Source organism: Poecile atricapillus, chromosome 2, assembly GCF_030490865.1.
Source record: "Poecile atricapillus isolate bPoeAtr1 chromosome 2, bPoeAtr1.hap1, whole genome shotgun sequence".
Taxonomy (NCBI): domain Eukaryota; kingdom Metazoa; phylum Chordata; class Aves; order Passeriformes; family Paridae; genus Poecile; species Poecile atricapillus.
This window is the reverse complement of record NC_081250.1, coordinates 106729689-106751647: the sequence shown is the minus strand read 5'-3', so window position 1 is coordinate 106751647 and position 21959 is coordinate 106729689. Positions and strand designations below refer to the sequence as shown.

Sequence of the window (21959 nt, the reverse complement as noted above, 5' to 3'; positions counted from 1 at the left end):
GGTCTGGCATAGAGAGACAAAGAGACACACTGCAGCCACTCCATGGGTATGGAGGTTGGGGATCCTGACTTTCAGGACTGATGACATAGCTGGAAATCACACCTGGCAATAAGTCTGGCTCCAATGAACTGAGCAATGAAGATAACCAGTCCTCAGAGCCAGCAAAAGATTTGCCACTTCCCTTAGTAGCTAAAACTCATTGTCTTCTCTTTTCAGCAGCAGTGCCTTCAGGGTTTGCTGCCCTTAACCTTTGGCCACAGGAGGATGCCAACAGGCACTCAAAACTTCTGCCACTCAGCAGTTACATCTGTAGTGGGTTTAACATTTGACATTCTGATATTTGCCTGCTCAGGGAACCTGGGTGTCACCCTTTAGCTTTGGTGTAAAGGGCAAGCAAAGCAATGATAGTCCTCACAGAGCATGAGCTCAGTTCCCCAGACTTTCATCACAAAAACCTCACGTGTGCCCATGAGGAGCCTGTGCTGGTAGGTGGAAGCCCTGGTTTTACAGATCATCAGAAGGTATAGTGAAGGGAGTTGCAGAAAAAACACACAGTGCAGACTTAGGTAGGCAGGGCAGGAACTTCAGCTGATGACCTTCCTTGCAGCCATCAGAAACGCCACCTGTACCAGGTACATTTCCATAGGTTTTAATGTAGCTTAAAAATTGTGTTGGAAATAAAGGAAAAGGCACACTATACAGGAAAAAATAAAAAAACAAAAAAAATAAAAAAAAAAAAACACCTCCTAAAATGATACCCTTTTATTTGTAAAGCTCTGATGAAACAACTTTCCAAATGACATCCCATTTAAAAAAACCAATGAAAACCAACCTAACTATGCATCAGTCACACTATACAGATTGCATCCTACATTTTCAAGATGCCTAGATATCTTCTGTAGTATTTACATATGTATCAGTTAGGTAGTAAAATTTTCATTGCAATTTGTTTCTTTCCACCACACACTTATTCAATGGCAAAAAAAAAACCCTTGGGGATGCATTTGCATTTTTGTAGAACACTTCGGAGCAAATGGCTAGGGCAATTTTCCTGAGAGAAGGCTTGTTCTTTGAAACTCTTGCTTTAAAAACTGGAAATACAGAAAGTGGATGCATTTTTGTTGCTCTAAAAAGCCTAAGGATGCCTAGTTCAGTTTTTTCTCATTAAATTATTTACGTACCATTAAGTAAAATGTTTACATTCATTCATTCATATAAAAACCATTGTTAAATCTTATGCAAATGATTTAACACTGATTGCTGCAACGCAAATTGCACTTCTTTAAAAAAATTATTGTATATATGGAAGAAAAATATCTGATTGCTACCCCTGTTACAAATTTGACTGACTCTATACAGTTCAGCCAGGAAATATGGACTTTCATAAATCTCAGTCACAGTGTACTTTAAAAGTTATATCGCAGTCTTGAAAAGTGAGTAAATATTTTAAACCAAAAACACCAATCCCAAAATCTCCTTAACCAGCTGGGACCTTGTGGGACTTGTACCAAACATTGTGATTTCTTCCAGGGACATTGCTGGCTCTGAGGAGCAGAGCAAGGCACGCTGAAGATGGAGAGCACAGAAGGAGAGGTCTGACAGGGCGAAGATATCAAATGCTCGGTGCGAGAAGTCTGCATCAACTCAAGCTGTAAGCACGTCTGACACTCATTAAAAGTATCTCACTATCTCTGGTAATTAAAGTCTTTGCTACTCCCTCCCCAACACTGACAACTTCACCAAATTCTTAGGGAGAAAAGGCGGTGAGAGAGTGAAAACAACTATACAATCAGAAAGGCAGCACTGCTGGGTAAGTCAAGGATGTATTTCTGGAATCTATCAATAGGTGTGGGTTTATCTCTTCTTTTTTCTTGTTGTTTTTTCTTTTTCTTTTTCTTTTTTTTTGTTTTTTTTTGTTTGTTGTTTTTTGGGGGGTTTGAAGGGTTTTTTGAGAGTGTGAGGCTGCATTAGCTATCCCCGTGGTCATTTGCTTTCCATACATTTTTCTTGCATAGATGAGGAACTGGATGCTTCGGCAAAGCCACTTTCGGAAGTAGAGAAACACCTCTGCCACCAAGGCTCACAAACTGTTTCAGAGGAATGGTCTTTGCCAGCACTCTCACTGCCACTGCGACCGCTCCACAGAGGAAACTGCGCCAGATGTCTGGGGGCTGCCAGATCCCAGCTTCCCTCTCACCAGGTCACAGCCAGAGCCAGGGCACACCAGGGATCCTGTCTCACAGATAGCTGTCACTTCGGCTGTGGAGGTCAGGCTGACTCCTGTGTACAGCCCATCTTGACAAATACTTAAGGCTGCTGCTTTCAGGACTGGTGCTCTCTCCTGGGCCAGACATCACCGATGAGCTCGCCTGCAGGGAGGGGGAGAGCAAAGAGAGACTCATTGAGCAGGTGAGCTTTGCACACACTGGGGTGTGAGTGAGAGTGCAGCAGGTCTGAAGCACAACCATCATCTCAGGAATTCTGCCCGAAAACAAGGTTTGCCCTCTGCTTGCCCCTTTGCCTTGAAATCCTGAAACAAAAAAATGTCTCAGCATGAGCCCAGGCGCCCAGCCCTGCTGATGGGAGTGATGTCTGTGTTTGGAGAGGTGGAAATGAAGCCATGTGATGTGCAGAAAACTTGGAAACCAGTTCATGATGAAGAAGGAAATGTGCATGTGTCCCACTGCCCCCTACTGAAGAGGCACAGGTGCCAACACTGAAAATGCAACCTGGGAGTGGTGGCAGCTCTAGTTTTTCCTCCCCATGGGAAAAGACTGATACATCCCAATTCTCCAAGAGCAGATATGGAGCACCTCCTGGAAAGCAGCTTTTTTTGGGCTCTTCAGCCCTTGAAATGCTTAAAATCATTCCTGACCCTTCAAAACGCCAGCCAAAACCACTTTATCCCTGTAGGACTGGCCACTAAAGAGACGCTCTTCTAATCTCCAGTGGAGAAACACTATGCCTTTGAAGCTGGAGCATTTTTGTTCTGCTTCCTGCGCAAGCCAACAAGCAGGGAAGCCCTGGTAGGCACAGAGATGAACCTCTGAACCACACTGGAACCAGTCCATTTATTTTAACAGAGAAATGGAGAGTTAAAAAGACAAAGGAACAATCATTTTTTCCATGAGGCTGAGCAGATCCGCTAAAGAGGAAAAATTTGCAGTGCCAGACAGAGAAGGGGCAACATTTTCACCTGATAAAGGAAATGTTTAAGAGCTGACTTCATGCAAAATTAACTCTTGGATATGTCAACTTTAGAACCTTAATTTACTTGTTAATGGATAGTCTTTGGATGAAATTCCTTAAAAAAAAAAAAAAGAAAAAAGAAAGAAAAAGGCTCTCCTAAACTGTGACTGCAGAAGCTTCCTGCCTGCTGTTTAAGTATGAAGTATACATATTTAATCATTTTACAAGAGTAGAGCTCTTGGCTCTCCTGGAGCTGTGCCAAGCTAGCAGTTCTGACACAGGAAAAGCAAGGCTTCATTTATTCAAAGGTAATTTCCAAATGGTGTGGTGCAGGGCTCTTGCTTAACCCAGGGAAAAACCTCATCTTCTGAAAGAGATACTGCTAGCAGTCATTTTTGTCTGAAATAACCTGGGCTCCGATATTTTCTTAACCTTTTATTAAAATGATTGACTGCCACTATTCTTCCACCCAGTCATCAACCCTGATCCCGCTCCATTAGTCACTACCCAGAAATGCAGAGAAGGAAGGAAGGAAAGAAAAAAACCTATCTGTCCCCCAAAACCAGCTGAAACAGCTCTAAACTTAAGAAATAAGTTTTATCACTCCATTGAACATACAGTTGCCAATCAGTGACAACGAATCTCTGTATCCTCTTTCCCTGTAACTCTGCATGGAGAATTCAGTAAGGCAAGTCCCATGCTAACTTTTGTGTACAGTCCTGATCTTGCATCAGCCTGGCTTTTCAAAGCCTTCCTTTTATTTCTGATACCTCAAACAGATTTCTGTTAGCACAAAAAACATAATTTTTAACAGCTTCAGTCTCCCCACAGTGGAAGAAGGGTTTAAATTACTGTTGAGCAGTGTTTGCTCAACCTGAGCTAAAAATACTAGGAGCTGCTTTGAAAGGTTCCCATTTGCCCATATTTGCCACTGCTGTTCTGGTAGGCAAATATCTTATCAGTACCTGTTTTTTCCGGGCTTGGAAAGTGTAATTCACCTTTTCCTGATTCAGCCCTATAAAGGCGGGGTGCAGGGACCCACAGTTTCCATATGGGGTTATCAGGTCCCCCTCCCTCGAGCACCCCAAAAGGGAGGACATGGAGGCACGTCCTGTTTGAAGACAGCCCATCCCTGCCTGTCCAAGGCTGGATTGTGGCTCTGTTGAGCCAGGACGGGCAGGACCCGGGCAGGACTGCCGGGCCTGGAAACCCCACCCCGGTAATGTCATGACAAATCCAGGCAGCTTGGGCAGCTCCCAAAGTGAGACATGGAAAACAAACTTTAGCTCATGAAAGGGACGTGATGGAATCACAGTTCTGTTCCTGAGCCTCCCTACCTTTGCTCTTACTGTTCCAGCTTTAAGGGATGAAAGATGACAGAAGTTTCACTTAGTTATTAGAGGACTTTCTTCGGTTGAAATAAATAAGCTGAATAATGCTGATGAAGTCAATGAGGTCTAATTCACAGCTACTGGCTCTTATCTATAAAAAGATAACGCCTTTACTTTTTATTGGTGAAATCTGGTAATAGCATAGATTATCAACTGAAGGTCAGCTTCCATAGGAAAAAAATAAATGAAGCCCACTGCGAAAAGCCTGCCTCCCAAACAAACATGGAGGCTGTGTTTGTATCTGCAAAGGTTCTTCTTTTTACACAAACCAGAAGGAGCTGGTCATTAGTCAGCCCCCAGGCAGGTTGTCTGTATCAGAGGTGTCCTTTCTGTAGAGGACCTGCCCACCATGTACACAGGAGGGCTCTGCCAGAGCCACAGAGACAACCACATCTCACCCAAACCTGCCGTCCTCACCGAAGAGGTGAACATACCTTCACTAGAACCGCTCCAGATCAAAACCAGGCTGCTCAGGCTGCACTGGCCAGCACTCAGGGAACAGCAGCAGTAGTTCTGGCTGAAAGACTCTTCTTTCTTCCACCCACTCCTTCCTGCACCATCTGCCCACCACAGAGAGCAGGGAGAGCTGATGGACACTTTCCCCTCTGGCCTTCCCCCACACCTCCGCAGCCAAGAGGGAAATGCGCTGGGCAAGGACAGCTGCAGGGGGTGGCAAAGGGCCTTGATCTAGACCTTTGGTCTATCAGATAGACCTTTGCTCTATCCACTTGACATGTTCAAAATGCTCCATGAATTTTAGACATTACACTAAGTCAGCAACAGGCTGAGTCTCAGCTGAGACTCTCTCTCTTCCTCCTCAGCCTAGCTTACTTTCGCAACACTTAAATAATATCTGCAGTCTGTTAAAATACACTTGCAAAGAATTCTTTCACACATGAAGTGTTGTGGCAAACTGGTGGAGTCCTTAATTTTCCAGCCTCAGCCTCCCTGCAATAACTTCCATCCCCACAAAGAGCACGTTTTCCCAACGCCGTCAGTCCCCGGAATACAAAGAGCAAGTCTTGGCACTGCAAAATGACGGCTTTTTTTACTGATGTAATGACCCTCTTAGTACACAAAGTTGTCATTTCTTGCTAGTCCAATTGATCCTTTTGTTTATACTGCAGACGTGTAAGTTTACATGTCTTCTAATCTCTCCTTTGTATTATAGCAACATAAATCTGTGGTTAATACTTCATTAATTTCCTAAGGGAGGCAACTTCCAGCATGGCTTGGAAAACTGATGACCCACTGCTGTCAAGGGCTGTATGAGTAACTGGCTTTATTACTTTGGCAATAAAACAAAACCAAGCTAAAGGTATGCGTCCATATGCATACAGAATCTTGGGATAGAAGCAAAAATACTTTTTCCTTGCTTTTCCCCACTGAAACAAAAAAGCTGGATTTCCCCACTGAAAAAGCTGGATTGCTTCCTTCTGTTTGATATAAAAATTAAATGCTCTCTTTTGGATTCATATACACAGAGCAAAGAAAATGACTCAGTGTAAAACAAAAAGGCTCAGTGTATGAAATAGAGTGGGGAGAAGAAAATAGCATGCCATTTTGTCCAGAAGTGAGGACTGATGCAGAAGAGGTAGGAGATCAAGAAAGATTCATACTAGAGTCTGGAGTATCAGATCTCCCAGCACACTGCCCTGTCTGCCACACTCTTTGGTATTTTAGGTTGCCATGTTCCTCACGCCTCCTGTTGATCTTATTCCACCTGGTTTAGATAAATATTTACTCATACCAGGACTGAGGCACTGTGTTCCCATTTTCCAGGTGAATGTCCTACCAACCATGCTGGTGAGCCTTGTCCCAGGACCTACAGAATTATTCCATACAACTGGAATATTATCATCAGATAATATGAAGGACCCCTGGACATTCAGCTTCCCAATATCCAGGTGGTTAGCATATTGTTTTAAGAGGCTCAATCTCCAGTTCATCCAGACTCTGGAACATACTCTGTGGAGGTTGATTTCCCCATAGCCAGCATGAATGTCCTATGAATTCACTGCCTAAACAGGCGCAAACAACACCACCTCTAACCAGCTCACAAATCTTCTGACAGAAAAAAAGAGAAAGCAAATGCAGGAGAAGCCATTCATCTGATCCAGCCCTATTTGTCCAGCATTTTGGAGACAGTTAGTACTGCATTCTCCTGCGAGTTCACCACATGTCAAGGCCATCTCTGTCAGCTCTCTCATTTCCCACCCTACAAAACTAAGAGCCAGTCCTGAACCACTTCTGAAGGTAAACTTCCAAGGGAAGTAGGCACTAATTTTACCTCCTACATTTTCTGTGCTGTAAGATTATGATCTTTCTGGGAAAACTCTGAAGTGGAGGCAAAGGACAGGAGAGTCTTCTGAAAGAAGAGTTCCCCTTGTGCTGCTGAGCTTTTTCTGACATCAGTTGTGGCTCAGAGAGCCTCCATGTCCTGCCATAAAAAGCAGATTTTACAGCAGGTTTCATACTGCCTTTATCCTAATAAGGGAATAAAGTCCTTCTAGTTATCATACTTGTTGGAGTCCCTGCATGGGAATGGATGGGTTTGGACTGCAGACCATGCCCTTCATTTAGCAATTTATTTGGTGGAGCTTTTCCCTGTACAGTTTCAGCAGCATCAAAGGGAGAACAGGTATAGATGCAGATGCAGGCTGACTGAGACCTTCAAATCTTCTTTTTATGGGGACGTAAGGCAACTTCATATATCACGCAGCTGGACCCTTTCCATATTAGTAACACAGGACACCCAGTACTTATACTGCTTAGGAAAACAGAAATAGTCTTAAATCCTAGATCCAGATGTGAATTTGGCAAATAGCCCCTTTACAATGGGACAACGAAATATCTCCGATCCAAACACTTCTACATTTTGGGATGTTTGAAATCAACTTTGCCCCCACAGCAATTCATTAATCGTATCTCTTAAATGTTTAAACTTCAGCTAGAGTGTAAAATCAACATTTAAGGTTCTTGCTAATTTGTCTCAGAATTGGCATCATATAAGATTCCCCTTCATGAAATGGATAGTCTCAAAGACATTGCCAAGAGTAATTGCTGCCCTCCTCTTTTTCTGCCCTCCCTTCTTTATTTTACTTTAAAGAGATAAAGAAAGGTGGGGCGAAAAGTGAATGTTACTGACAAGATTTCTGCTGAATTTCATTTCCATCAGATTTCTACATAACTGGAAACTTTTTTGGCAGCCTCCCATGAAAGGCATAATAAATTGCTTTTGTACCAGTAGAGGAATTTGTTTTCTCTGTTTCATTTAGCAACAACATTGCTGTGAATTTCACACAACAGTTTCTAAAACGTCATCAGATTTCTCTGCCTAATGTCAATTTGGCACTTTCCCCCTCTTCACAGAGTAAAGGCTAAAGAAGCAAAAACAGAGCAAAACAAAAACAAGTTGCCATGCTCGCTGGATAATGCACAGGGAACGAGCCAGGTTCGTTATTCAAGCAGGTGCCTGTTTTTGGGCAACATCACCAACACCACTGTCAGGAATCAACATCGGTCTTGTAAAAGTGACAAAAGATCATAAAGCCTGGATTCATCCATCTGAGGATTTGTTTTTTCCCCTCCTGACATGAGCTAGAGAAGCTCATTCTCCCTGTGCAAAGCCATTGCCTATTCTAGAAATAATTAAAAACCTTTGATCTGTCAATGGATCAACTCAAAAGGAAAAAGAAGAAATAATCAAAGAAAACAGAGGTCTAGTAGAGCATCTTTGCTTCAGCATGTGATCAGGTTACAAGCTAGCTTGCTCAAAAATGCTGACATCCCCCCACTCACAACACCTTAAATGGGCTTTATGAGTGCTCAGTCCCTTCCATAGGATTTAGACCCTTTAGAAATTATTTTGCGTCCTTTGCAGCTAGTGATCACATTCCCAGATTATATCTGGGACAACAGGAGCCAGTCTTAACCACCACCACTTTCTTCTTTAAACTTCCGGTCTCCCAAGTCCTCATCCCTTTTCATTACAGATGCTTGGGCAAAGCTAGGAGCCTGAAAGAAGGATGTGACCATGTCTGTGACATATCCTGACAACTGCTCTCCTCTTTTCATTTCCATACATCTGGGTCTGGGGCACAGGGGCGGGAGATCAGTGGCCCTTCACATCATTTGGGACGGAGGAGTCAGAGGGATGCCCGTATGTGTGGTTGCTGCTGCAACTTCCTCTCTTCAGTGCATGTCACAGCCCCTCTCCATCATTTCCTTTCATTGAAATATTTCACGAGGGGGTATTTGCAAGTGCTTTGCATATGCAAGGCACATCTGATCAAATCATGGCTATGCAGATGTTACCATGCTGCCTGCTGGATATAAGGGGACAGATTTTCCCAGCTGTTGTGCAGGTGTCCTCTCCCAGTCTGATCTACTATGGAAAAATCAGGGAGCACTGAAGTCCTGCCACTGGGGATGCCATCATGTAACTATGAGCAGCCTCAGGGTCCCTCCTGGGAGTTGCTCTCAGTTGCTAATAGCTCTCAAGGAGTCTTTTAGCTCACAATCCATGAGTCTACAATACACTCCTCTGGTACCCACACAACTCCATCTGGCAAAACCATATTAAAAATGGTACTACTAAAATTATTGCATAAAGATATTAATAACATGTTTCATGTGCCCTTCTAGGGAGAAATACTACAGAAAGGAAGTCGGGTTTTAGCCAGCCAAGAAGGCAGCAGCACGGTGGAAATGAGATCTCGTCTATATGGCCTCTCCTTCCCTGAGCAGCACAAGGTTGTGCTGCCTCTGTCTCGGCTGGGATTGCTCTTCCATTTCTATCCGTGACATAAAATCTCACCACATAACTCAGGATCACAGGCACTGCTTAAGGCAGTGCAAGGAAAATTTAAGGAAAATTTGGCTATGTTTTTTCCTTTGCAAATATAAAGGAGAGCCTAAAACAGTGCAGAGTAGTTCACTGGGGGAAGTCTAAAACTGCAATGGTACACTTTTCAGTTAGTGTTTCTCTTTTTTTGACGTGATCCGTTTATTTTACTGGATTGACAGGGTTTTCTCATGTCAAAGACAAGCCCTTTTAGTAATACCCTCGTCTCACAGGATCCAAACCCAAAATCCAGTGCCTCTGAAATTGGGTGGCCCTGTCAGTTCACAAACAATCGCATTTGCTAAAAAATGGGTTTTTCCTCCCCTTGTACAATGAAACTTTGTATATTTGAAATTAAACTATTGAAAGGAATTTGGATGTTGGGAACACCAAGACACACTGAAAAATAGCTATTATAAACAATGTCTTCTTTTCATTAATAAAGGACTAAAGAAAGCCACATTAGGAAATTTTCTCAAAGAAATTATGTGGCAGATTAAGAGATACAGAAGGTTGAGAAATGAGTGTGGATATGGATATGTACAGCCAAGGGGTTAGAAACTGATCTACATTAAGCTTCACAACTTTAGCAGTAGTATTTATCACACATGCTGAGTGAAGGAAGGAAGTTTGAGATGATTGGAGTACATGATGTAAAATAAGGATCAAAATTAAAGCGGGGGATGATCAGCACTCCTTGGGTGCTCCTCTGGAGCTTGGTGCTGCCAGATGCTGAGCATCTGGCCCCTGAAGAACCCTCTGCAGACAGAGGGCTGAACCCCTGCGCACTGCAATCAGCAGGCTGCTCCAGCTCGGTTTCAGCTGGGTTTGGATCAGGGTTTACTTACACCTTTTAGTTTTAAACAAAAGCCTTTATGATTCAATTCATACAGCAGGATAATGTTTTTCTGAGTTTTACCTGTTGGGATAATGCATCAAAATATGTGTGTGTATATATATATATGTACATATATATAGCATTTTTTTCTTGAAAGGATCAGTTGAACATGTTTTATTGTCTTCTGTCCAAAAGAAAACCTTTGAAATTAAAGAACCAGAATATTTAAAAACAAAATGTCTGTGGTTAAGCTGTGGCTAACAATCATAAAAATTATACAGATCTTAATCAAGAAGGTTTGCAAGGTACTTCAGCTTGTCGTTCTGTTTACAGCTATATGTAATATCCTCCGAAAATCTTGTTCTAGTATCAGCTAACAGAACTGGAAAGTTTGTTTAGATTATTGTTCTGCTAGATAAGATAAAAGCTGTGATAACATTGCCCAGTGATCAGCCTGCTTGCAGATACAGACACTTACCCCGGAGGCTGCGGTCTGTGCGCCGGGAGAAGCCGTTTTGCTACAGTCGTCTGAGTTAGTAGAAGACGTGGACGTCGGAGTCATAGGAACTGCAGTAGTACTGTTACCTGAAAAATTGGGAATTGGTATTCAAAAGAAATATTTTTCCAGAGAAGAAAAAAAACCAAACAAAACCAAACCAATAAAAAACCAAAATGACTACAAACTAATGCAGCTACACTTTCTTATATTTTATATTTACCAGAGCATGCCTTTGATTTATTTATATTCTTAGGTTTTCGCTTCCTCGTCTGAATTCCTTCTTTTTTCATAGCAAGAGGCCGAGGAACCTGAAAAAATTAAATTTCCACATCAATCACAGAGTTGCATACGTACTCTAATATCAAAAATCACAATGCAGTACAAGACCAGATGTGATGTTGCAAATGTCTGTGTAGCAAGTCAATTTTTTCTGTGTCACAGTACTAATTCTAAAATTTTTTGCATTTTATTTGGGCAAAACAATAGTTTGATTCAAGGCGAGTTGTAGCTGAATTAAGAAAGCAGAGAAACTTTTTTTTCTCTATGCAAATTTGATAGTTTTTTCAACCCCTCAATCAATGCACAGGAAAACAGCACAGAATTAGGGAAAACCAGCATCATTTGGCAATGAGCCATAAGAAGTTAAATTGGATGGGGTATATCTGATCCTTGATTTATTATTCCAGTCAGTTAGGAATTATCTCCAGTGCCTGATTCTGGAAAGAAAGAATGTATATGAGAAAATAAAAAATCATCCTGTGGACCAGCTATGCAAACCAGATCGTCATGAGGAAACATCTTCGGACAGAAGCTTTAGAGTAGAAGAACTGTCTTAGCTTTTGTTCCTATAAGCAGTTCTGCCCATAATACAGCTTTATGGTATCTAAAGTTATATTTATAGGGATAAATTTATATTTATATGTGCTCAAAAATCATCTTTGTGTTCATCACAATGATAATCACTCTACAAAAACACTGGCTTAAAATAGATTTTAACACAAATTTGAGAAAAGGCAATTCATGTGCTTTCTATCATTATAATACTTAAACCTGTGACATAATTTACATTTTATTGAAGGCTAGACCACATCTTAATCATTCCTAATGCCCTTGCTCTTCAAACATTTATGCTTGACTGTAACACAATCCACAGGGGGTCTCACCCAAAACATGCTCCATCCCATCCAGGAGAGAGCTTATTTTTTACTCTATTATTGCCCAACAAAGGCTGAAAGAGCATTTAAAGTTTTTCTGGCACAGCTATGGCTGGAATTACACTCAAAGTTTTGCTGGCATAGCTATGCCTGTCCATGAAAAACTGTCTCATTCAAGGTCTAGGGATTTTTTTCCCCACTAAGGAGCTGGTTTAAATCCCAGTGGCAAAAACACCACGGCTGCTCATCCAGAGGTGGTTTCTTTATACAAATCTGTTGAGAGAGCTACAGTGGCAAGCACATAACTAGTCAAAAGCATAACAAGCTAAAACGGTACAACCACTTCCTAATGTCACACATTTTTCTGTTGTTCTGTGCACTTCGCTTGTCCTTTTTCTGGGGACCAGCCCTTCCCCAGAGCAGCACCAGAGCTGGCAGGGGATGTCCCTTGGTGAAGCAGCCACTCACCCCATGGAGCTTCATGTAGAGGCCGCAGGCGTTGCAGACGGGCTCGCCTTCGGCATTCCTGCGCCACAGGGTGGTGGTCGTGGTGTGGCAGTTGGCACAGGACAAGCCCATCCTCCGCGACGAAGGCTGGACGCAAGCACAGGCAAACACAGGTATAAACAGGCGGCCAGGAGAGAATGATTTATGCCTTTATGGTTCGTAAAAAGTCCTTTAACACAAGGCGGGGATGGTAGGAGCTTTTTTTTATAGTATCTGTCAGCTGTAACCCAGAATTAGAACAAAATTATCCTCATATCAGAGGGTGGAAAGCTGGTGTGAAGAGGTACCCAATGTCTTTCAACCCTGGGCAGAGGCAAAATTCTGGTTTGGGAGCTGGTGACCAGGAGAAGTCTGTTCAGACCACCAGACATTGGTTCTTTTTCCAGCAGGACAGCTAGGAAATACCTCCACTACAGCTCCATCAAGAGGAGGCACATCACTCCTGTGCTGCCTCTCCAACCAGTTAAATGTCCTCTCCCCTGTATGGTGGGTGAAGAGGCAGCTCTGATCCTGCCACTGATACTCCTGACTCATCAGAAAAACCAGCCACATTAATCACCTGCCCTCAGTGGCACCACACCTGGGGAAAACTTTCCTGGGAATCCCAGGGGTGACATGCAACAGCATTACTTTCATAAAAAGATCTTTTTATCGTCACCCATTTTCTCTTCATATGAAAAAAAGCACGCCTTGGGAGCGTGTTTTACAGAGCAGAGCCTCCCTCGGCCAGCAGAAAAGCTGGTGGGTGACAACAAGGTTCCCACTGCAAACAAGCCATTTATGACACTCTTCCGTGGAGTTTGGAGCCAAGATGAAGCAACTCTGTATCAGAAATAACCGTATAACCCAGAGCTTTATGGCCACAGGCTGTATATCATAAGTGAAGGCAGTCCTCATAAACATGTGAAATGAAGGTGAATGGGTTATAAAAGTCCCTGTAACAACTGATCTCTTTTACGTTCATCACAAGTAAAGAATTCCAGCTACATCATAAATCTAGTCTTTTTCAAAGTATCGCATTGTCAAAAAAATAAAAAAATAAAAAAATCTGTGCCTAGCTCTGTGTCTGGCAGCTGAACAAGTTTACACGGAGAAGTCAGTTTTAGAGGATTGCATTAATCTTATTCTGACTATAAAGTGCCCATAACTGAAATTACTAACTTAAGGGTACAATGCCCTTCCTCTTGAATCATTTACTGCTGGGTTGTTAGACATAACTGGGTCACCTTTGATACCACAGGGCTGCCTGCCACTGGGGAAACCGATAAAAATGTTTTGAGAATGAAGAAAATTCCAGAGCAATAACTGAGTTTCTTGAATATTGTCTGTTTGAGTGTCTTTAGCAGTACGCCGTCATTTTACACCACAGCTCAGAAAGAGCTCCAGATTAAATACAAATTTTGTAATCTTGAATCAGTAATCCATTATTAATTGTGAAGGAAAGAAAAAAAGCAAATCACCCAGCCAAGTGTTATATAGGCTGAAGTACACAAATACAATTTTTAATCTTAAAAATCCAAGTATCATGAAAGCAGAAGTTTTGACCTAGTTATTAAATATGTACGCACACAGCGCTCAAATTGCGACCTCGATTCACTACGTGTTTTATGTGATCACACTGAGTAAAAGAAAGCTGGTCATAACACATATTCTTCATTTTCTTTCTCTGCAAGTGAAATGCTATCAGCTGTTTCACTCTGTTAAATCTTTCTCTTTCCTATGCAGCCTGGTCTAAACCTTCATACATTTTATTTCAATAGCTTTTGCTTATTCCCATATCTAAATAGACATGGAATTTTGGCATGTTTTGAAGCTAAAACAACTTTTCTGATGCAGGAATTTTATCAGAAACTTTGGGGCAATCTAAACATGTTTAGCGTTTTCAAAACATTTTCCCTTCTCACCTACATATTTCCAAGTGTATGAACACACAGTCATGCTTGATTTATAGTTATGGCCAGGGTACTCGGTAGGGATTGTTACACAGAGCTATTTCAGAGTTATTTCACTGAGGTGTCAGACCGAAATCGGGCTGTAGTTTGACTCTCCTTTAGTCTTCTCCTCCTGATCCCTCCTGGCCCCCTCCACAAAAAAAAAAAAAAAAAAAAAAAAAAAAGAAAATAAAAGAAAAGAAAAAAAAGGACACAGAAATGCTAGAACCTGGTGTTAGCTACTTGAAATCTGCCTTGGGCCAGGGTGCCACAGCAAGCTGGGCTCTGATGCTTGAGACAATTAGCAGATCTGACCCCTCCACTGCATCTGTCCCCACTAATGAGGTAACACCTAGTGTCATGAAATTTACCCAAGGAGCAGCTAGAAAAAACAGGCACCTGGCAGCAATAAACCTCTGGCTAAAAGTTAAATTAATTCTTCAGCTCAAAGAAAGATCTATAAGCAGAGGTGAGTCAGTTCCCAAGCGCTTACTGTCTGCTCTGATCATCGTGTGTTTGGGTCTTGTTTTTCCTCCTTCCCATAAGGGCACTAAATACAAACAGTTGTGAAATAAAGAACATTAGGTGTTTTAGCCCTAAGAAAACAGGCATGGAGCAAAGCAGCTGGCATGACTGAAAGGGGCTTGAAAGGCTGATGGGTTTGATACGCTGTCTCCATACACAAGGGTCCAAACATCAGCTTGGATTATAGTGGTGTGATTTATTGTGGCTCGCTCTGTAACAGCCATTACTGAAGAGCGTATTCTTTCTGTCTGCTGACCTCCACCCAGATTTGCTAAACATAATGTGCAGTTCCCGCTTGTTAAATTTTCTCCTTGCCTATTCAGTGCCAGCCTGAGTTATAAACAGGGGTTCTGGTTTGTACTATTTATTTCCCCCCGTAGTTTTAGGAGTATATTTTTAGAAAAATTGCCGCTCATTTCTTAGGAGTAAAACAAAACAAAAGCTATTATCATTGTTTAAACAATTGGTTTTCTTTGAATTATATACAAAACTTGCTTACATTCCCAAGGATCGAGCTCTCAGCAAACAAAGCAGGTCTGGAGAAATTCCTAGCCCTCTGAACAAACATTTTCCAACCTTGATTTCTTCTTTTTTTTTTTTTTTTTTTCTGTTGGAAATATCCAACATCACCAGCAGAAATTTCTTCCAAGCCACTGAATCCCCCTCCGAGGTGGGATTCATAGCTCAAAAAGCCAGACTGGCCCATACCTGGTATGCAGCTCACAAGGGGACAGAGAGAGATTTTGCCAGCTCAGAGCCTGGGAGTGGGTCTAAAGCGGCTTCTGAAAGGCTGCCAGCCCTGTCACCCCTCATTGTGACTGGTCTGGTCTGCAAACCTGATCAGGAGCCCCACTTCAGGTTTGCAGCCAAGAGGATAATCAGGCTAATATACTGATTTCTCTCCCCCATCTTTGCCCCAAATTTCTCCCTGGCTAGCGCTGACTGGGGCTCCTTAGGGCAAAGCTCCTCTGGCCCCCCTCCTCCCCTCCCTCCGGACTCACCACTCTCTTTTGGGGTTTGATGAGGGGCCGGCTGAGGCCGTTCATTTTGGTGTAGAGCCCACAGGCGTTGCACAGGTAGTTTCCGGTGCCGTCCCTCCTCCACAGCGGGGTCTGGATGGAGCCGCAGTTGACGCACTCCCGGCTCTCGGACAGGTCCTCCAGCAGCTCTGGGGACAGGAGCAGAGGGGACAGGCGGTGGGGCAGGGCCCAGGCTGCCGCAGAGCCCGGTGTAGCCCCGCGCAGAGCAGCCCCGGCCCCGCCGCACCGAAAGCCCCGGGCGAGCGAGCAGCCTGCCCGCAGAAAGGCAATTCCCCGGCAGTGACGGCTGCCATGCGGTGATTTATTTTTTTACAAAATCATGGGTTATTTCTTTTCCTTTTTTTGTTGTTTGTTTGTTTGTTAGTTTTTTTCCTATTTATTTACATGTGCCAGACCCGCTGCCGGCCGCGGTGCAGCGGCTGCTCTCGGAGCCGGAGAGAGCCGGCGCGCCCCCGACACCGGCCCGCCGGAGGGCTCAGCCCCGGGCTGCCGTGCACTCCCGTCGGGATTTCACCCTTGGGAAATCCGGCTGGGGTCCGCTCCAGGGACGAAACCCCCGCCGTGGTGCCCACAGGACGGAAAGGGAGGTGCACTTGCCTTTAGAGGGGAGCAGAGTGGGGAGTGAGGTGGCTGTCAGAATAGCCAGATCCAGAGACACCCTGGAAGCTGGATATAAGGAGCTGTCGTTTTGCCCAATATTCCCCAGGGTCGAAGTTTGGCAAGAAGTTTTCTACCCTAACTCCTATTTTAAATGTCTCACAATTAGTAGAGCTTCAAGTTAAGAGGCAGCGTTCAGGGCCCTGGTTGTTCCAAGGCAGAAACGAGCAGCGGTCGCTTTCACCTCAGCTATTTGGTCAAATTAGAGCTGGTTTGTAGGAAACAGAGGAAATGGAAAAATAAGCGGTATTGTGCCTCCTGCTTTCATAGTTACTGAGTACTGAGGGGAAAAAGAAAGGTCTAAATGCACGGGGGGGGGGAAAAAAAAAAGTGAGAGAGAGAGAAAGAAAAAAAAATAGGAAAAATGAGAGAACCCACCTACAAAAGCTAATACTTTCACCCATGCGAATCCTTATTCTGATTCACCTCTCCATATTTCGGGGAGGGGAGAATAAATACTTATTTTACATAGACTGTGCCACGTTGTGAAGAAATAATAAAAGGAGATGTTTGGATTTTTACAGCAGCTTTCGAGTCGAGTCTGGGAATGTATGTTTCAGACTCAGAGCTTCGTCATTGCTTTTTTTTTCTTCCTCCCTCGGCTACCTGCCTAAATTCATCATTGGGTTATTCTCTTACGTTTCTCTGTACAGAGAAGGAGAGCTCGTAATGGTCGAGCAGCTTTGGAGACTGGGCTGCAGTGCTGCGGTGACACGGCGGGCATTGAGCAGAGAAAGAAATGGCCTTTTGGCCCGCACCCATCCGAATACGTTTCTCCCTTCGTTTGCGAATTATTAGGCGCTAAAGAAGAACGAACACACGGCAGAGTCCAGAGAGCACAGTTCAACTTACGTTGTCAGCTCCTAGCTCTTAGCACATCGCTAAGATTTATTAATCTTTGCACTAAAAGCACCATTGAGGACTGTAAGCAGAAAAATGCTTAGGGCGTCAAGGACGCTGGAACTTAAACAGTAATTTGTCTCAGCTATTTATTTTATAGCATTGCCTTCGTGCCTGCAGAAAGAAATTCTGCCGTGACAATATTCCTGGGGCATTTTCAAATGTTTTTTTTTCCCCCTTACAGAGTGAGTAGTACACTTATCCCCAAGAAAAAGAAAATAAAGTTTTAATTTTAGATACTGTTTTAGCATCTCTACGAGTAACGTTAAGAAAGCTTCGTCAAACTGTCTAATATTTAGCCCTAAAAATATGTATTCCGGCTACAATTTTCCTACAATTTTGAAACGGTACAGAGCGTAGCTTCGGCTTTGCTGCCGCGTTTTGCCTCGCAGGAGCAAAAACCTCGCCTGGCCCAGGAGCTCCGGGCTGCTTTGCCCTGCGCTACACCGCGATGCGGCTGCCCTGGCACCCGTCCTTTCCCTCATGGAAAGGCTAATCGCTACCCCTCCGGCCCCCAGCACTGCTGAGAGGGGGGCACAAGGGCAGGAGAGACCCCCCTGGAGCAGGGGAAGCTGCCGTGCTCCTCGGCTGCCTTGACACTCCTGCCCCAACCTCCTCCAGCTCCCGGCTCCTTCACTTCTCTGCTCCTTCTTACTAACCCCTCTCCTCTACCTGCCCTGAGATTTTCCAACCCCACGTCTCTCCCGACAAAATAAAAATTAAAAAAATAAAAAATAAATAAATAAATAAAGCAACCAAAAAAGCTCCACAACTTATTTTTTTCCCCTCCATCACCCTGTTTCACACCAAAATATTTTTCGTGTTACCCTGACATGCAGCTTCTCCTATCACTGCTACAACTGATTTTCTTCCCTCAGTCATGATAGTAAACATCAAGTGGGAGGCCTAAAATTCTTAAATCTACAGTGTATCATCGAGAAACGGGAGGAGCATTATGTGTACAGCCCTACAGAAAGAAGAAAATCCATGGGGTAATTTTTCTGCAACACTGCACTGAAAAAGAAAATCACAGTGTCTATAAAATACGTGCACCTGGTGGGTAGTTTATGCTTAAAGTGAATGATGATCAAATGCGTGTGCATATTTACATAAATATGTATATATACATAATATATATGTGCATAACACATATAAATAAATATATGTACATAGCCACACACACCTCTCTATGCACCTCTATTTATATATACATAAATTTATTCTAAAGCTGAAGAGACTGCAATAATCGTTAATCTTTTTATCTCTGACTAGATCATCGCAGCTCAAACTCCACTTCTACAATTGATTTAATTACACTGAGAATTCCTTTAGCTAAAACAAAAAGTAAGGATGGAACACCTCGGGAATTAAAGCAAAACCCCATAAGGAAGTGCTGTATTTTACAGCAGTTTACAAATTAAGTTTCCTCATTCATATACGAGGCTTTGCTTTGCTGCTTTTCTTTTTTAACGAAGCAGCCAAGTGTTTTGTAGTTGAAATAATCCAAAACGGGTTAAATGAGCCGCTGCAATTTTCCTCTACGATACAAGAACGATTAATTTGCAGTGAATTTGTCACCGTTTCACATCCAGATGACCGCATTTAAGGAAAACGGGAATGTACTGACTTGGAAAAATTAAAAATTAAGTTTACACCGGGCAATTCGTTTTGGGATCTTCGGGTTGGTAACCCCGATACTCCAAACAACGCCGATATTTGGGGGTGTATTTTCCCCCCTAATCCAACACGAACGAGTTTCCTCCACTCCAGAACAGCCATGGTCCCGGGACCGCCGTCCTGCCACCGACACCGGGGCCGTCCCTAGCCAGCGATCCCCTCTCCGGGCGGCCCTCCCGCCGCTCCCCCGCCCCCCCCGCCGCCCCTCCAGCGGGCAGCCCCGGCGTGCGGCCACCCTCCCTGCCCTGTGCCCTGTGTCCCGCCCGCGGGTCTTACCTGCGCTGGGTGCCCGGACGGGGATGGGGGCGGCCCGGCCCTGGAGGCAGTGCAGCATGGAGTTCTCGAAGGGCGCCGTGGGCCAGGCAGGAGCGAGCTGCGGCCCCACGTAGGACGTGTAAGGGCCCGGGTAGGAGCCATTGAGCGGCCGGGCCAGGGGGCTGTACTGGTCCCTAGCGCCCAGGCTGTTGCTGTAGGCGCCGGGCTCCCGGGAGGCTCCGTTGGCCACCGGCGGGCTCGGGGAGTAGGGGAAGCGGCCCGAGGGATGGGAGCCCCCGCCGCTGCTGTACGAGGGGCTTTCCGCGGCCGGCTGGGACCAGACAGCGTGGCCGCCGCCCGGGTGGCTGGGCTGGGCCGCCCCGCTGCCCTGCAGGTAGGGCAGCGTGGGCAGCATGGAGCCCACGCGGGTAGTGGGCACGTAGACGGGCGAGCTGGGCGTGGAGTGCATGAAGCCGCCCGGAGATCCGTCGTAAGGCGTGGGGCCCTGGGCGGCCGAGATGGCGAGGGTCTGGTACATCTCCTCGGGCTGCTCGGCGCCGAGGGCGCTCAGCTTGGGGCCGCGGCTGGACCAGATCAGCTTGCTGGTTTGGTCTAAGTCCGCGAAGAGCAGGATGTCCTCCCAGCTGGGACGGCCGGAGGGGTGGGGGGTCCCGAAGTGCACGTAGGGGGCGAGCAGCGACCTGCCCTCGGCGGCCGGGGGCGGCGGCGGGGCCGGCCGGTGGCTGTCGTCGGTCTCCGGCCGAGGAGTCTTGGAGCAGCCGCGTTCACCCTGGGAGCCGCAGGAGGAGGAGGGCGAAGGAGGAGACGGGCGCGGCTCCCTGGTCGCGAAGGGACAGGAGGAAGCGCCGGAGTCCGCAGCGCACCGCTTCACCGCGCACCAGCCGCCTTCAGCCACGGCCATCCAGGTCCCCTTCTAGCCGCTGGGTGTGGATGGGGAAGGGCGAGGAGGGGAGGAGGAGGAGGAGTGGAGGGGGGGGATCCGCAGGGCAGGGCGGGGAAGAAGGACACAAAAGAGCAGGGAAGTGGGGGAGAGAGAAATAATAAAAACAAAGTTTGCAAACAGGACAGCCCGTCTCCCTCCCGTAATGAGATTCATCAGGGCTTATCTGACCCCTCTGAGCGCTTAATCAGTCATGTCGCCTGGGCGCTGTTGTCCCTCGCCCCGGCGGAATGGGATCAGGCAGCCCAGGTCAAGACGGGCCGGGAGACGCCAGTCCCGCGGGGCCAGGGCTGCGGCTCCGGCCCCGCTTTCCGCGCCGCGGGAGGGCTGCTCCCCTCGCCCTTCGCATCCCGGGCTGCGGATTTGAACATGAAGCACGCCGGGGCAAAGGTGGGCGTAAGGGCGTGGGGACAGAGGGGAGCGAGGGGGCATTTTTCCCTGTCTCTGCCCTTCCTTGGCTGCTGTCGTTGTTATGATTATTTCAATGAATGAGTCATTTGACTCGGTTCCATCGAGAAAACAATTAGTAAGGCGATCACTTTAAGGTTACTTTTTCGGAGAGAGATGTTAGCTCTTCCGCGCATCGCCTCGCTTGTTTGCCTGTTTCCAGCCCAAGGTCACGGAAAGGAGGAGGAGGAGGAGGAGGAGGAGGGAAAGGCGCCCGGGAGACCGGAGATGCGCACGGGCCGGGCCCGAAGTCTGCGCGGCGGCGGCGGCAGGACACTGACCGAGGGCGGGCGGGATGTGCCTGCCGTAGGGGCCGGCTCCAGCCGACAGCCCTGGCTGGGGGCCTGCCCCGAGCCCCAGCACACCTTGCAGGGGTGACACCCGTCCCGGGGTGAGCGGCGTCAGTCCGGAGCTGCCAGCATGAGGAAGGCCGGACAGACAGACACAGAGAGCCCCGCGCCCAGCCCTCAGGAGAAGGGGCGGAAAGCGAAAGGGGACACAGAGAAGCGACAGCAAGAGAAGGCGAGGATCTCCGTTCTCAGCCCACCTCGGGGCTCTCCAGATAACCACAGGCATAAGAATACAGGACACACACACGCACAACAGAGCCCCCTCGCAGATAGGCACCAAATACGTCTCTCCCTCCTGCGAGATAACTGGGAGATAAGGCTCCGGCAGATAAGAGCTCCAGGCACCGGCATCGGATGTTTGCCCACACAGTCTCCCTCGGGCTCCCCCAGCCAGGGACAGCCGCCGCCGCGCTCCCCTCGGAGCGCCCGCGGAAGGAGAGGCACCGGCAGAAGGCCGAGAAAGAACCAGAGAAACCGCGGCGAGGCAAGGAAAGAAAGGGGCCAAACCTGATGCCGGTGCCCCGCATGGGGCCGGGGAGCGGGGCCGCGGCGGGAGGTAAATCCAGTGCGACGGGGGCGAGTGGCGGCGGCGACTCCGGCGGCGGCGGCCGGCGGCTCATGTATAAAAAGGAGAGAGGAGGCGCCTCTCGCAGCCCTGCCGGAAAACTGCAGGCAGCCGGCCCTGATTGGGCTCGGCCAGCCCTAAACAAACACGGGGCTCCGCAGGGGTGCCAGCCCCGGGGCCAGCCGGGCCGCCGCAGCCCCGGGGGAGGGGGGCGCGGGGGCACCTCG

At 46.3% G+C, this 21959-nt stretch overlaps 1 protein-coding gene across 1 annotated transcript; it reads right to left on the bottom strand.

Moving 5' to 3' along the window:
- Positions 1-747: 747 nt before the first annotated feature.
- Positions 748-21951, bottom strand: GATA6 (GATA binding protein 6). Its single transcript, XM_058831631.1, is given in 9 exon segments — positions 748-2244; positions 2246-2300; positions 2302-2369; positions 10743-10849; positions 10984-11071; positions 12386-12511; positions 15882-16048; positions 19431-20350; positions 21675-21951. Coding segments are annotated over 8 exon segments (1563 nt in total). The 5' UTR covers positions 20332-20350; positions 21675-21951; the 3' UTR covers positions 748-2193.
- Between the last annotated feature and the right edge of the window lie 8 nt (positions 21952-21959).